The sequence below is a fragment of the Solanum stenotomum genome, chromosome 11 (genome assembly GCF_019186545.1).
Source record: "Solanum stenotomum isolate F172 chromosome 11, ASM1918654v1, whole genome shotgun sequence".
In the NCBI taxonomy this organism is placed as follows: domain Eukaryota; kingdom Viridiplantae; phylum Streptophyta; class Magnoliopsida; order Solanales; family Solanaceae; genus Solanum; species Solanum stenotomum.
This window is the reverse complement of record NC_064292.1, coordinates 51,953,650-51,964,877: the sequence shown is the minus strand read 5'-3', so window position 1 is coordinate 51,964,877 and position 11,228 is coordinate 51,953,650. Positions and strand designations below refer to the sequence as shown.

At 34.6% G+C, this 11,228-nt stretch overlaps 1 protein-coding gene across 1 annotated transcript in view; it reads right to left on the bottom strand.

Moving 5' to 3' along the window:
* LOC125846052 (acyl-CoA-binding domain-containing protein 6-like) overlaps positions 1 to 11,228 on the bottom strand; it is a 64,163-nt gene that overhangs the window by 21,116 nt on the left and 31,819 nt on the right. The window contains exons 2-11 of the mRNA XM_049525512.1: positions 4,650 to 4,728; positions 1,877 to 2,004; positions 1,594 to 1,671; positions 1,375 to 1,455; positions 1,202 to 1,268; positions 1,055 to 1,116; positions 715 to 854; positions 521 to 647; positions 153 to 267; positions 5 to 32 (exon numbers count right to left, since the gene is read on the bottom strand). Coding sequence (XP_049381469.1) covers positions 5 to 32; positions 153 to 267; positions 521 to 647; positions 715 to 854; positions 1,055 to 1,116; positions 1,202 to 1,268; positions 1,375 to 1,455; positions 1,594 to 1,671; positions 1,877 to 1,972 — 794 coding nt within the window. The 5' untranslated portion in view covers positions 1,973 to 2,004; positions 4,650 to 4,728. The remainder of the gene's footprint in view (positions 1 to 4; positions 33 to 152; positions 268 to 520; positions 648 to 714; positions 855 to 1,054; positions 1,117 to 1,201; positions 1,269 to 1,374; positions 1,456 to 1,593; positions 1,672 to 1,876; positions 2,005 to 4,649; positions 4,729 to 11,228) is intronic.

Below are 11,228 nucleotides of genomic sequence, written 5' to 3'. Positions count from 1 at the left end.
CGACATATTTAACATAAGTGTTTCTGGCACACCTGCAAAAAAGAATAACAATTAAACATAGAAATAGACAAAAAAAAAAAAAAAGGATTGTGCGTCATGAACAAGAATGCCAGAGGGTGTGATAGAAGAGGCTGCTTAAATGTTTCACTTACCGCTTTTGTTATCTCCACCACCGACAATATACCAGTTGTCACCTATAGTAACACCAGCATGACCAGCTCTTGGACTAACCAGATCCCCCTGAAGTTGTGGTTGAGACCATTCCATCTGCCAACCAAGAGAAGAGATTTTCTAAATTTTACAATCCAACTGACTATAATTGTTAATACTTAATAGTACTTCTTTGAAGATCATTCACAGAGGAAAATGGTTGTATTGTTGCGGATACTAGACATTACTACCATCACAACTCCATCTGATCTAAAATGTGATATCAAACGATTTTTACAAGTAGTATGCCTTGAAAGATTGATAAGTAAATAGTATGCCTTAAAATAAAACCCAGGCAAGTAAAATATACCGTTTCCAAGTCAAGGACATGAAGATCGTTGAAAAAAATTGAATGAGAACATCCACCCAGAATCAGAAGGTAGCGATTGGCATGGAGTGCAGCTGTATGATCAAACCTGGGAGCTGGGGACGTCTGCCTATCAAACCACAATGAATTAATGCAAATGCATAATTAGTGAAAAATAAATTTGGTCAGATACTTACGTGGTCTCAACAGTACTCCAAGTCATTGTCTCTAGATCAAGAACACTAATATCATTTAGCAGACGCCTATGCTGGTCTTCTCCACCAAACATTATGAGTTTAGATCCAAAAAGGGTGACAGATTGCCCACCTCGAGCTACCTGGAAGACATAATAGACAAGAAGCAACATTATAGCTCTCAAATAGAAAGAAGCAACATAATGGCCATCAGTAGTAGTTGAGAGCGAGACACGTGAAGTCCAATAAACTAAACACTAACAGGAGCATTTGAGTTCAAGAATTGCCCAACAAAAGAGGCTATGAATGGGAAAGAGTGAAATCTAAGAGGAGGATTAATTACCGGAAGTTTTCCAAAGGTCTCTATAACACCACATTCATATGATTGAAGATCAATGAACCGCACTGCACAAGATACATTGAGAAGATTTAAAGTTAATATAAATGAGCATCGGCCACCAGTTTTTAAGGGCTCTAAAGGATTACAAACCTGTTACCGTGTCAGAAACATCCTTTGAGTGACCAGCAAGAAATAGAAGTTTATTTTCCCACAAGGTCTGCCAACAATGTCAAAGAGAAGAGCCAGAACACGTGAAACAGAAAACACATCAGTGGATTATTTGCTAGAACAAGTGAAATGAAAAGAGCTGACTCAATTCTCACCATATTGTGGCCAGAGGTAGCTGGAAGAACTCCAGAGTTCAACTTTATGGTTGACCATGTCAAACTTTTTAGATCAAAGACCTGTGGAAGTGGAATTGGTTGAAGAAGGAAAGAAAGAAAAGAACATAATTGTACATGAAATAAAAAAACTGTTCTAATACCAGCACAAAACTAGGAACAGTCTAACAAGAAAAAGTGATCGAAAGAATGACCAACTACCTGAATGTCAGACAGGTATCGTCCATTACGACTTCCACCGATGATATATAATTTCCCATCAACTGTGACAGCTGCATGCTACAGTGCAACAAAAAAGTGGCATAAGTAGTAATATCCAAAATATAATCAGACTGTGATAAAGAAAAAGAATCAGAATAGGCATGAATGCACTGCTTTAAAGCTTCAATGGGAAGCAACAAAAAAGCCAAGAATGGCATAACCAACAAAAGATCTTGCACAATGTAATCATGTAGGTTAATATAAAATATAGAAGTAGGGGAACCTTGTAGCGAGCAGCTGGTGTCGGACCAGAGACAGACAGAGGAACCCATTGGTCATAGGTTAAACCCAAATACCAATTTTGACCATCAGATCCCATAGCAGTTTAATTTTGAGCTCAAGCAGCCTTGTCTGTTGGAAAGCACCAGAGAAATCAGTTGCAGGTATAACAGAGCACATAACATTAGACATTACGCATCATGAAATGGAAATATAGCACCAGAATTTGATGATAGATTGATTCATCCAGTTCCTGTTAGAAAGATTTTGGGGTAAAGGGTCGGTTATGATCTAAGGTATGAAGCACACCGGCAAGCTGCTTTTACCGGGAGCAGAGCCAACCCTTTGCTTGAGGGGGGCAGTTTATAGGAAATCCCGCTAACCAGTTACCCATCATCTTTATAACCAATAATGGAACTGAAAATTGGATTTTATTTTAATGAACAATACTTGATAAATTATTTTTTAGATTTTTTTTTTTTTTTGATAACCGAGAAATCCGTATGTGACCCACCCTTTGGACCAATCACAGCCTTATAAACTCGGTGGATAATGGGTCCGCCCCTCTACCCTGGTTCACTTAAATACCGGGCTTCGCTTTGTAAGGTGTGGGGCTTGAATTTGTGACCTGAGCCACAAATCCTCCACCTTTTGTCACTCGAGCTAGGCGTTGGGGGAAATTATTTTTTTATTATTTTTTTTATTTATTTAGATTTTGTTAGCTCTATAGTTTAGAAAGAGGCTACAAATCTTTTTTTTTGTGAGCTTAATTGATCTATCCTTGTAAAGCTTGCATCTTCTTGATGCCTTTAAGTGAATCTACTAACTTCATCAAAAAAAAAAAAATGTTGTTCAGAATGGTAAGATTTAATATACAGAGGCACAAACATTGCGCCAACTTACATACAGATCAGTTCCTTTACATCAGTGTAGGAAACTGAGAAAATCTATCTGCTGTACAACAGCTTCCATTGAATACTCAATATTAAACACAATCTTTTCACATTAAGACTGGCACCAAATACATGACAATGCTGTAAAAACAAGAACTGAAATCATTTGCATGGTTCTCTATTTGAAATGAGAACGTTCATCAATAGCTTAAAGTTAAAAAAATGATGATTTCCATATCAACCCAGTTGAGAAAATGATCAGACTGATCAAATTATACGAATACAACAAATTTCATGTACAAATCGCACTGCTTTCAGTGGCAATTAATCCCATCATAGGTCTTTATACTATAAACCTTATACATATGTGTGAATCTAAACTAACAATTACATACAAGCAGATCACTATTTCAAAAGCTTCTCAATTATCCTGTAAACTCTACAATTGAGTAATCTCTCACTTCGCTTATTTCATATTATAAATGGCACTAGTAAATAGATAATTACCACAAATGCTACTTTTTTTAGAAGATGTTCGAGTAATAAGAAGGTGCCACCAAAACCTAAAGGCAAGTTCTACAAAGCGGTGGTTAGACCATGTTGTATGGAACGGATTATTGGCTAGTCAGAAACTCCCACGTTCAGAAGGTGAAAGTTGCGAAGATGAGGATGCTGAAATGGATTTGTGGGCATACTAGGAGAGACATGATTAGGAATTAAGATATCCGAAATAAGGTGGGAGGGGTCTCAATAGAGGACAAAATGCAGGAATCGAGGCTGAGATGGTTTAGGCATGTGTATAGAAAATGCACGGATGCCCCATTGTGGAGGTGTGAGAGGTTGGTTATAGATGGTTTCCAAGAGAGGCAGAGGTAGGTCGAAGAAGTATAGATAAGAGGTGATTAGACATGACATGATGCAGCTTCAGCTTAGCAAGGACATGACTTTAGATAGGAGGTTATGGAGGACACATATAAGGCTAGGAGGTTAGTTAGTTACTTGAGCATTGTCTAACTTATTCGTCTTTACTATTAGTCATATTGCTCTTGTAGTTTCTTTATCCTTTGAGTTTGGTTACTATTTGTAACTTTTTACACTTTGATTATCATTATATCTTCGTATGAGTACTGTTTTTACACTTTGATTATCATTATATCATTGTATGACTATTGTTTAGGATGATTTTTCAAGTAGTGTGTGTAGTATTTTGCCATGGTTTCATTTTTGCTATTTTTTTTCTTGAGCCGTCTATCAAAAACAATCTCTCCTCCTTTAAGATAGTGGTAAGGCCTACGCACACTTTACTCTCCCCATACCCTTCTTTGTGGGATTACACTTAGGTATTTTATGGTGGTTGTTGCTACTTTTTTTCAGAAAAAAAAAAGGGGGTAACACCTAGAAATGCTGATTTGCATATCAACCCAGTTGACAAAATCATCAGACTAATCAAATTATACGAATACAGCAAATTTTCACGTATAAATCACACTACTTTTCAGTGGAATTAATCTCATCATAGGCATTTATACTCTAAAACCTATATACATGTGTGTGTGAATCTCAACTAACAATTAGATACAAGCAGATCACTACTTCACAAGCTTCTCAGTTATCCTGTATACTCTACAATTGAGTAATCTCTCACTTCGCTCATTTCCCATCAAAAATTGCATCGATAAATAGACAAAGTTACCAAAAATGCTAGTACACCGAGAATGCTGATTTGCACATCAACACAGTTGAGAAAAATCATCAGACTGGTCAGAATTATAGGAATACAGCAAATTTCACGTATAAATCAAATGGATTTCAGTGACAATTCAGCATAATTGGATACAAATCTGCAAAGAAATGATTGAATTAAACAATGAAATTGAAACTTACAGGAAATGGGGATTCGGATCTGTAACTGAACTGAGATCGGACGGCAGAAATTCGTCCGATCTCCGGCGAACAATGTGACCTACTTAACGGAAAATAGCTAACAAGGTTCGTCGGTGTACTCGTCCTAATGAGATCTTGAGAGCGTCTCGATTTCCTTTTTATTTGGTGTCTTTAATTAAATTAATAAATTAATAAAAAAAATTTAATTAAAAAAATCTAATTTGCAGAAGTATTTTTTTTTTTTAAAATCATCAATTTATTTTTAAAGTAATTTTTTCAATATTTGGCAAATAAATGAGGAATTTTCGCATGTAGCCACTCAGGGGTGGCTCAAACCCGTTGGTGGCCTAAGGCCAAAATCAAACTAGAGGCCTTAAAAAAAAAAATTAAATTAAATATGTTTTTATTTTAAATCTATTTTTCTAGCTTTTTGAGATGCAAAGTTGTTAATAATTTTTTTTTTGTCAATCTCTTCTAATAATTCTTTCTCAATCGATAATATAGCCAAACCACTTCTAAAATTTATCAAGAACACCTTTTTTAGATTTTATCAAATTATCGATTTTTCTTTTTCTTTTAAGTTTTGAATGATCGGATTCATATTTTCTAGTTGACATATTAAAATCTAACAAATATTTTAAACACTATTTACAATATCAAATAAAAAAATATAATAAACATAAGACACAAAATAAAAATAATATTAGAAATTAGAATGATATTACCGGATTCAAGAATTATGAAGACTTGATTTCCGAAAATGAATTGGGCTATTGCAATATATTTTTCTCCAAATTTAAAATATAAACTATCAATAGAACAAGTAAATTCTTCAGCTTTGAATAAGAGAGAGATATAAGATTAGAAAAGAGAAAGAAAGAAGAAATAGAAGAGAGGAAGAGAGGAGGATAAAATATATAAAAATAAAATTAGAAAAAGAATAAGGTAAAAAAAAAAAAGATAACGTGTACATTAGAAAAAAAAGTACACAACTTTTTATTGGAAAGGGAAAAAGTAATTGTCATATCTATCACTTCATTAATGCCGTTTGCATTTGTTGTCTTAGTTCTAATTCTTTTTTTTTGTTTAATCCTACCTAATTAACTAAAAAATGGGAAGGCCGTGGACTTTTTTTATACCTTACCAGCTGCCCCTGTAGCCACTCTTATGCTTCATAGCTATAGTTTACTAATTATGATTCGTCGCTACATGTTAAAGGGAGGAGAGAGGCGAGCGTGAGAGGGCAGGGAATGGAGAGAGACGAATTATATATATATATATATATATATATCTGTCGAATTCTATATATGTATTTGTCAAATAATTATATATATGTAATTGGTATACATATGTATTTGTATATCTGGTGAGCGAGATTGGGAGAGGGAGGAGAGAGGCAAGCGAGAGAGGGCAGAGAGTGGAGAGAGTCTAATTGCATTTGTATATCTATCATATAATTATATATGTATATGTATAATTTGTATTTGTATATGAATAAAAGAGGAGAGAGAAAGAGAGGAGAAAGGCAACGTAATTACAGCTAAAATTAAACCATGAGTCGTAATTAATCCAAACTATAGCTATATTAGCTAATTAGCTAGTATACATTTGTTTATCCGCATAATCTCCCTTAAATAAATATGTAGTATTTTCTAGTATCATAATAGGTAGGTAATTGTAATACATAATGAGATGTGTCATATAGATTTAAGAATTAATTTGTTTGCACGTTTGAATAGATCTTAATTAGTAATATTTTGAATAAATTTTAATATCAATAATTTTCACCATAAATCAATCCACAATCATTTGTCATCACCACTAATCATCTCAATTGTTATAATCACCACTATCATTGTCAATCACTATGATTGTCGTTAATCATTAGCCACTCATCACAAGCTCCACTAACAATCATCATTGTTACCAATCACTTTTGTGAGTCGCTACTAAACCTATCATCTCTATCATTAAAATTATATTCATTTTTTATGTGTTACTCCTTTCGTTCCATTTTATATGTCACATTTTTACTTTGCACTTGCATTAAGAAATGATGTAACTTTACTCTTCTACCCTTTTTTTTTTTGGAATTCAAGTTTTCAATCAATGAATATGAATTAATTTATTTTGATTAATTAATTTAACCAATGAACATGAATCATTTACTTAGTTTTTCTAAGTTGGTCAAATGTATATTTTCAAGGCTAATAACTCACAAGGGTAAAAAAGAAACAATATGGTAATTTATGCATTAATTTTATGAAATGACAAGTATTATGGACCAACTATTTTTAGAAAGGAATGACATATAAAATGAGACGGAGGGAGTAGTAGTTACCACCATTGTCGTCACAACCATCGCCACATATATTACCACTAATAACCACAAGGCTCACTCACCATTGTAATCAATCCTTATTACCAACTGACTCTATCATCACAATTAGCATTGTCACCAATGTCATCGTTAACCATTACACATCTACAGTTTCCTTCATCAACTACTAACATCAACAAATAATTCACCACACGTTATCTTTTTTTTTTTCAAAATTGGGGAAGATCAAGTGTACTTTTGGGGGGGGGGGGGGGGGGGGGGGGGGGNTGAAACACACATTAAAGTTAGCAAGTGTTAATGGCAATAGAGAAGGGATAATTATGATTTGAACCATTCGATCATTTAATTTATAGAAAATATGTAAAAATTGTATAGATAGTTCAATAATTTGAAACACACATTATATATGCAGAGTAGTAATTGACAAAGCTCCTTGTTTATATCTAGATTTGATCGGAGATATATGCATATTTATATATAATATATACTTAATGCACGATATATTTATATTATACTTCAACCATATTGATAAATTAATTGACGAAAGGATATATATCTGTATTGGTGTCAACATTATTCTTCGAGATAACTAATTAGATGGGCCAATTTTTTTTGGAAAACCTAAACTGTTATACATAGCTAATGTGGCCCAACCTTTAGTTAAGTCTTGATTATACAGTCATTTTGTACATATTGTCACTTTTAGACAAATTATTATTTAGAAAAATAGTCAGTTTTATAACGTATTTAAGTCTAACAACCAAATTTGAAATTTACTTGAAATTTTAAAATTTGAAATTAGAACTTCAAACCTTCGAATCTGAAATTAGGCTTCACTAGTTCGCAATTTCAGAATTTAATTTGAATTGAAGTTGATATATATAGTTTCAAATTAGATATCGTGTTTCTCTCTTTCACGCTCTTAAGAAAATATTAATCAAGAGACTTTTAACTATTTATCTTTATTTATGTTCTTAAGATATAAAATCTCTCATCATTATATAATATATATATGTCATCTTCCCGTAATTAAAGTGTTTATAGTCTTCAAAAGTAATTACTACTGAGAGTAAAATGAAAAAATTAAGAATTTTGTCTTGAGTTGAGACAATTTTAGAAAAGGATGATTGATGATTTGAGATGGAGGAAATATGTTTTAGTTACTTGTAACATCCGACAATTTGGAATAACTATGAAGAGATTTAGAATTGGAATTTTATTTTTTTGAAAGAATTAAAAATCTAGAAATTTGGTTAAGTGTGTGGAAAAAGTGAGTTTTTGGCCAACTTTGAGCAGTCATAATTCCTAGCTCAGGATGATTTAAGAGTAGTAAGCGAGGCCGAGTCATCATTAGTGTCAGAAGTAGAAGGTGAGAAAGACTCAGACCCTATCTTGCTGGAATTACAAGCAAAAATGTTCATAATAGTATTAGCTTTGAAACAAGGGGGAGATGGTGTTTCGAGGGATCAAGGTGGATTGTGGAATTGATTTCAAGGATAATTGAGATGATTACCTATCTTGCATGGAGTTGCTTACAACGATAGTTACCATTCTAGCATCCATATGGCTCGTTATGAGGCTCTTTATGGGTGGAGATGTAGATCTCTTTTTGGATGGTTTGAAGTTAGTAAAGCAGGGTTGATAGGACCAGAGTTAGTTCATCAAACTATGGAGGAGGTGTTTGAAGTAGAGGATTGGGTATGTTTGAAAGTTTCAACCATGAAAGAAGTCATGAGGAGGTTCCTGTTCAGATTTTAGATCGCCAAGTTCGTAAGTTGAGAACGAAAGATGTAGCATCAGTCAAGATCCTTTGGAGGAACCAGTTTGTTGAAGAAGAGATATCCATATCTCTTCGAATCCGGAGGAAATGTAGATCAAGGTACTAATTTCCTTCTTGGTGTCCTTTAAGTTTTAGTGAGCATGTTGTTGTTGTTGTTTGCATGGTTGTTTATTGGGTGTTTGAGTTGATGTTACACCTTAGCTAGTAAGAGTAATCTCATTCGAGGACGAATGTTCCCAAGGGGGAGATATGGTAACATCCGACAATTTGGAATAACTATGAAAAGGCTTAGAATTGGAATTTTATTTTTTTGAAAGAATTAAAAATCTGAAAATTTGGTAAAGTGTGGGTAAAAAGTGAGTTTTTGGCCAACTTTGAGCAGTCATAACTCCTAGATCAGGATGATTTAAGAGTAGTTCCAGTTATTTTTGAAAATCTCTTGGAATGATCTTTCCAACGCCACTGAGTTTGCTCGATTCCGATTTCGTATGCGTGAGTTATGCCCTTGGAAAGTTGGGCAGTTGGCAGGGAATCCGTCCGAAAATTTTAAGGGCATTTTGGTCTTTTCCCTAGCTATTTCTTTTGGGGTTATATTGTTGTGTTAGGCTGATTTTTGGATCATTTTGTCCCATTTTAAAAGAGTGAGAGCTAGGGCTTGAGAGTGAAGAGGAGAAGAAGAGAAGAAAGGGGAGATCAAGCAAGGATTTTTCGTCAAGATCGTCGTGCATATCGTCGGGGGGTGATCCCCACTAGGTATGTGAGTTCATAGTGTTGGATTGATCATTTTCCCCACACACCAAACTCGTTTTTATTATTGAGAAAAGATTGGTTGTGTTGTTGAAGTTGTTGGTTGTGTTGTTGATGTTGTTGATTGTGTTGTTGAAGTCCCTTGTTGATTTGGGCATGTTTCCGGTTGTGTTTTGGGTTGAAATCTATTGTATGTTGAGGGATTTATGATTCTAAATGTTTGGGGTTGGAAACCTTGAAGTTTAGAAGGTTTAGAGTTGGAGAAAAGAAGGAGAAAAGTTGAAGTTGTCGGGGAAAAGGGGTGGCGCGTTGCGCCTTGCCTTGCAAAGCTCCCCAAGAAGTGTTCTGAATTTCACCCCTTGGGGCGCCGCGCCCTGCAGAGCGCCTCAGCTGGCCTTCTGAGCTTCAAGGGCTGGCGCTCCGCCTTGCAGAGCGCCAAGGACACCAAGTTTCCCTTTTCTTTTCATGCTTTCTCATACATGTTCCTAGGTATTGTACCTATGTTTCCTAGTTGTTTCCAACACTCCAAGGTACGTCTAAACGTCAAGAACTCGTCCATAACATGTGATCAAACATCTTGAATTCATAATTCCAATTCAAGGAAAGTTAGTTTCCAAGTTAAGCGAAGTTAGAAGTCAAGTGAAGTTAGAGCCAAGCATAGAAGTTAAGAAGTAAGTCAAAGCAAGTCTTCAATGTTTTCAAGAGTCTTCATTGAGTGTTTTAACTTCATTCTAAGGCTCAAGTTCCAAGTTAAGTATAGAGTTTCAAGATAAGTATAGAGTTCCAAGTAGAGTATAGAGTTTCAAGCTAAGTAAAGAGTCTCAAGTTTCAAGTCAAGTAAAGAGTATCGAGTTTCAAGTTAAGTCAAGAGTTTTCAGTTAAGTCAAGAGTTTCGAGATAAGTCAAGGTCAAGAGTTGAGTTCATTTCTCAAAAGTTATTAGGGAACTAAGTATTTCCCAAAGAAGTTTATAAATGTTTTCACATTTAAATATGAGAGGAAACTGAGATTTCCAAAAGAGTTTTGAACAGTTTGAGCACTATCTCTATTAAAGAAAAGATGAGTTTTGCAAAAGAGTGTATGTCATCAATGTTTAAACAGTATGGTCTCTAGATATACCATCAATGTTTAAGCAGTATGAATATCCCGAGTCATCAATGATCATATTAAAATATGGTTTTGAGATGTTCTTTTTAGAAAGAGTTTTCAAAAGCCTTTGGGCTAAGTTTTGAGTAACTATCTCAACTAAAGAAAGATGTGCTTAAAACACTTATGAGCTAAAGTATTTTGGGAGTAGTCTTGAGCACCGAATTGGGGACACGAGTTCATATTAACTCAACTTTCCATAAGAACCATGTAGCCAAACATGGAATTTCTCGGATCATATTTTTTAGATGATCACGAAAGTTAAGCTAGTGGATCCACTAAGCAAAAGTTAAAGCAAGGTCTTATATCACAGCAAGGTATATGATGGTTCTGGGGTAATGTGAGGTAAAACGTTGTATCACTACTTATGCATGTAGTGGTGGTTGTCGGTTAGAGAACTCCCACAGTAGAAATTGCATGGTTCCTCGAGGGGTTCTGCTTAGTATGGATGGGGGTATGGGACTTCATTCACGCATTGCACAAGTAGACTTTGAGAGGAAGCATGGTATTTTCATGATATTATAAATATGATTTTTACGTCATGGTTTAAATAGTTTTACAAAGCT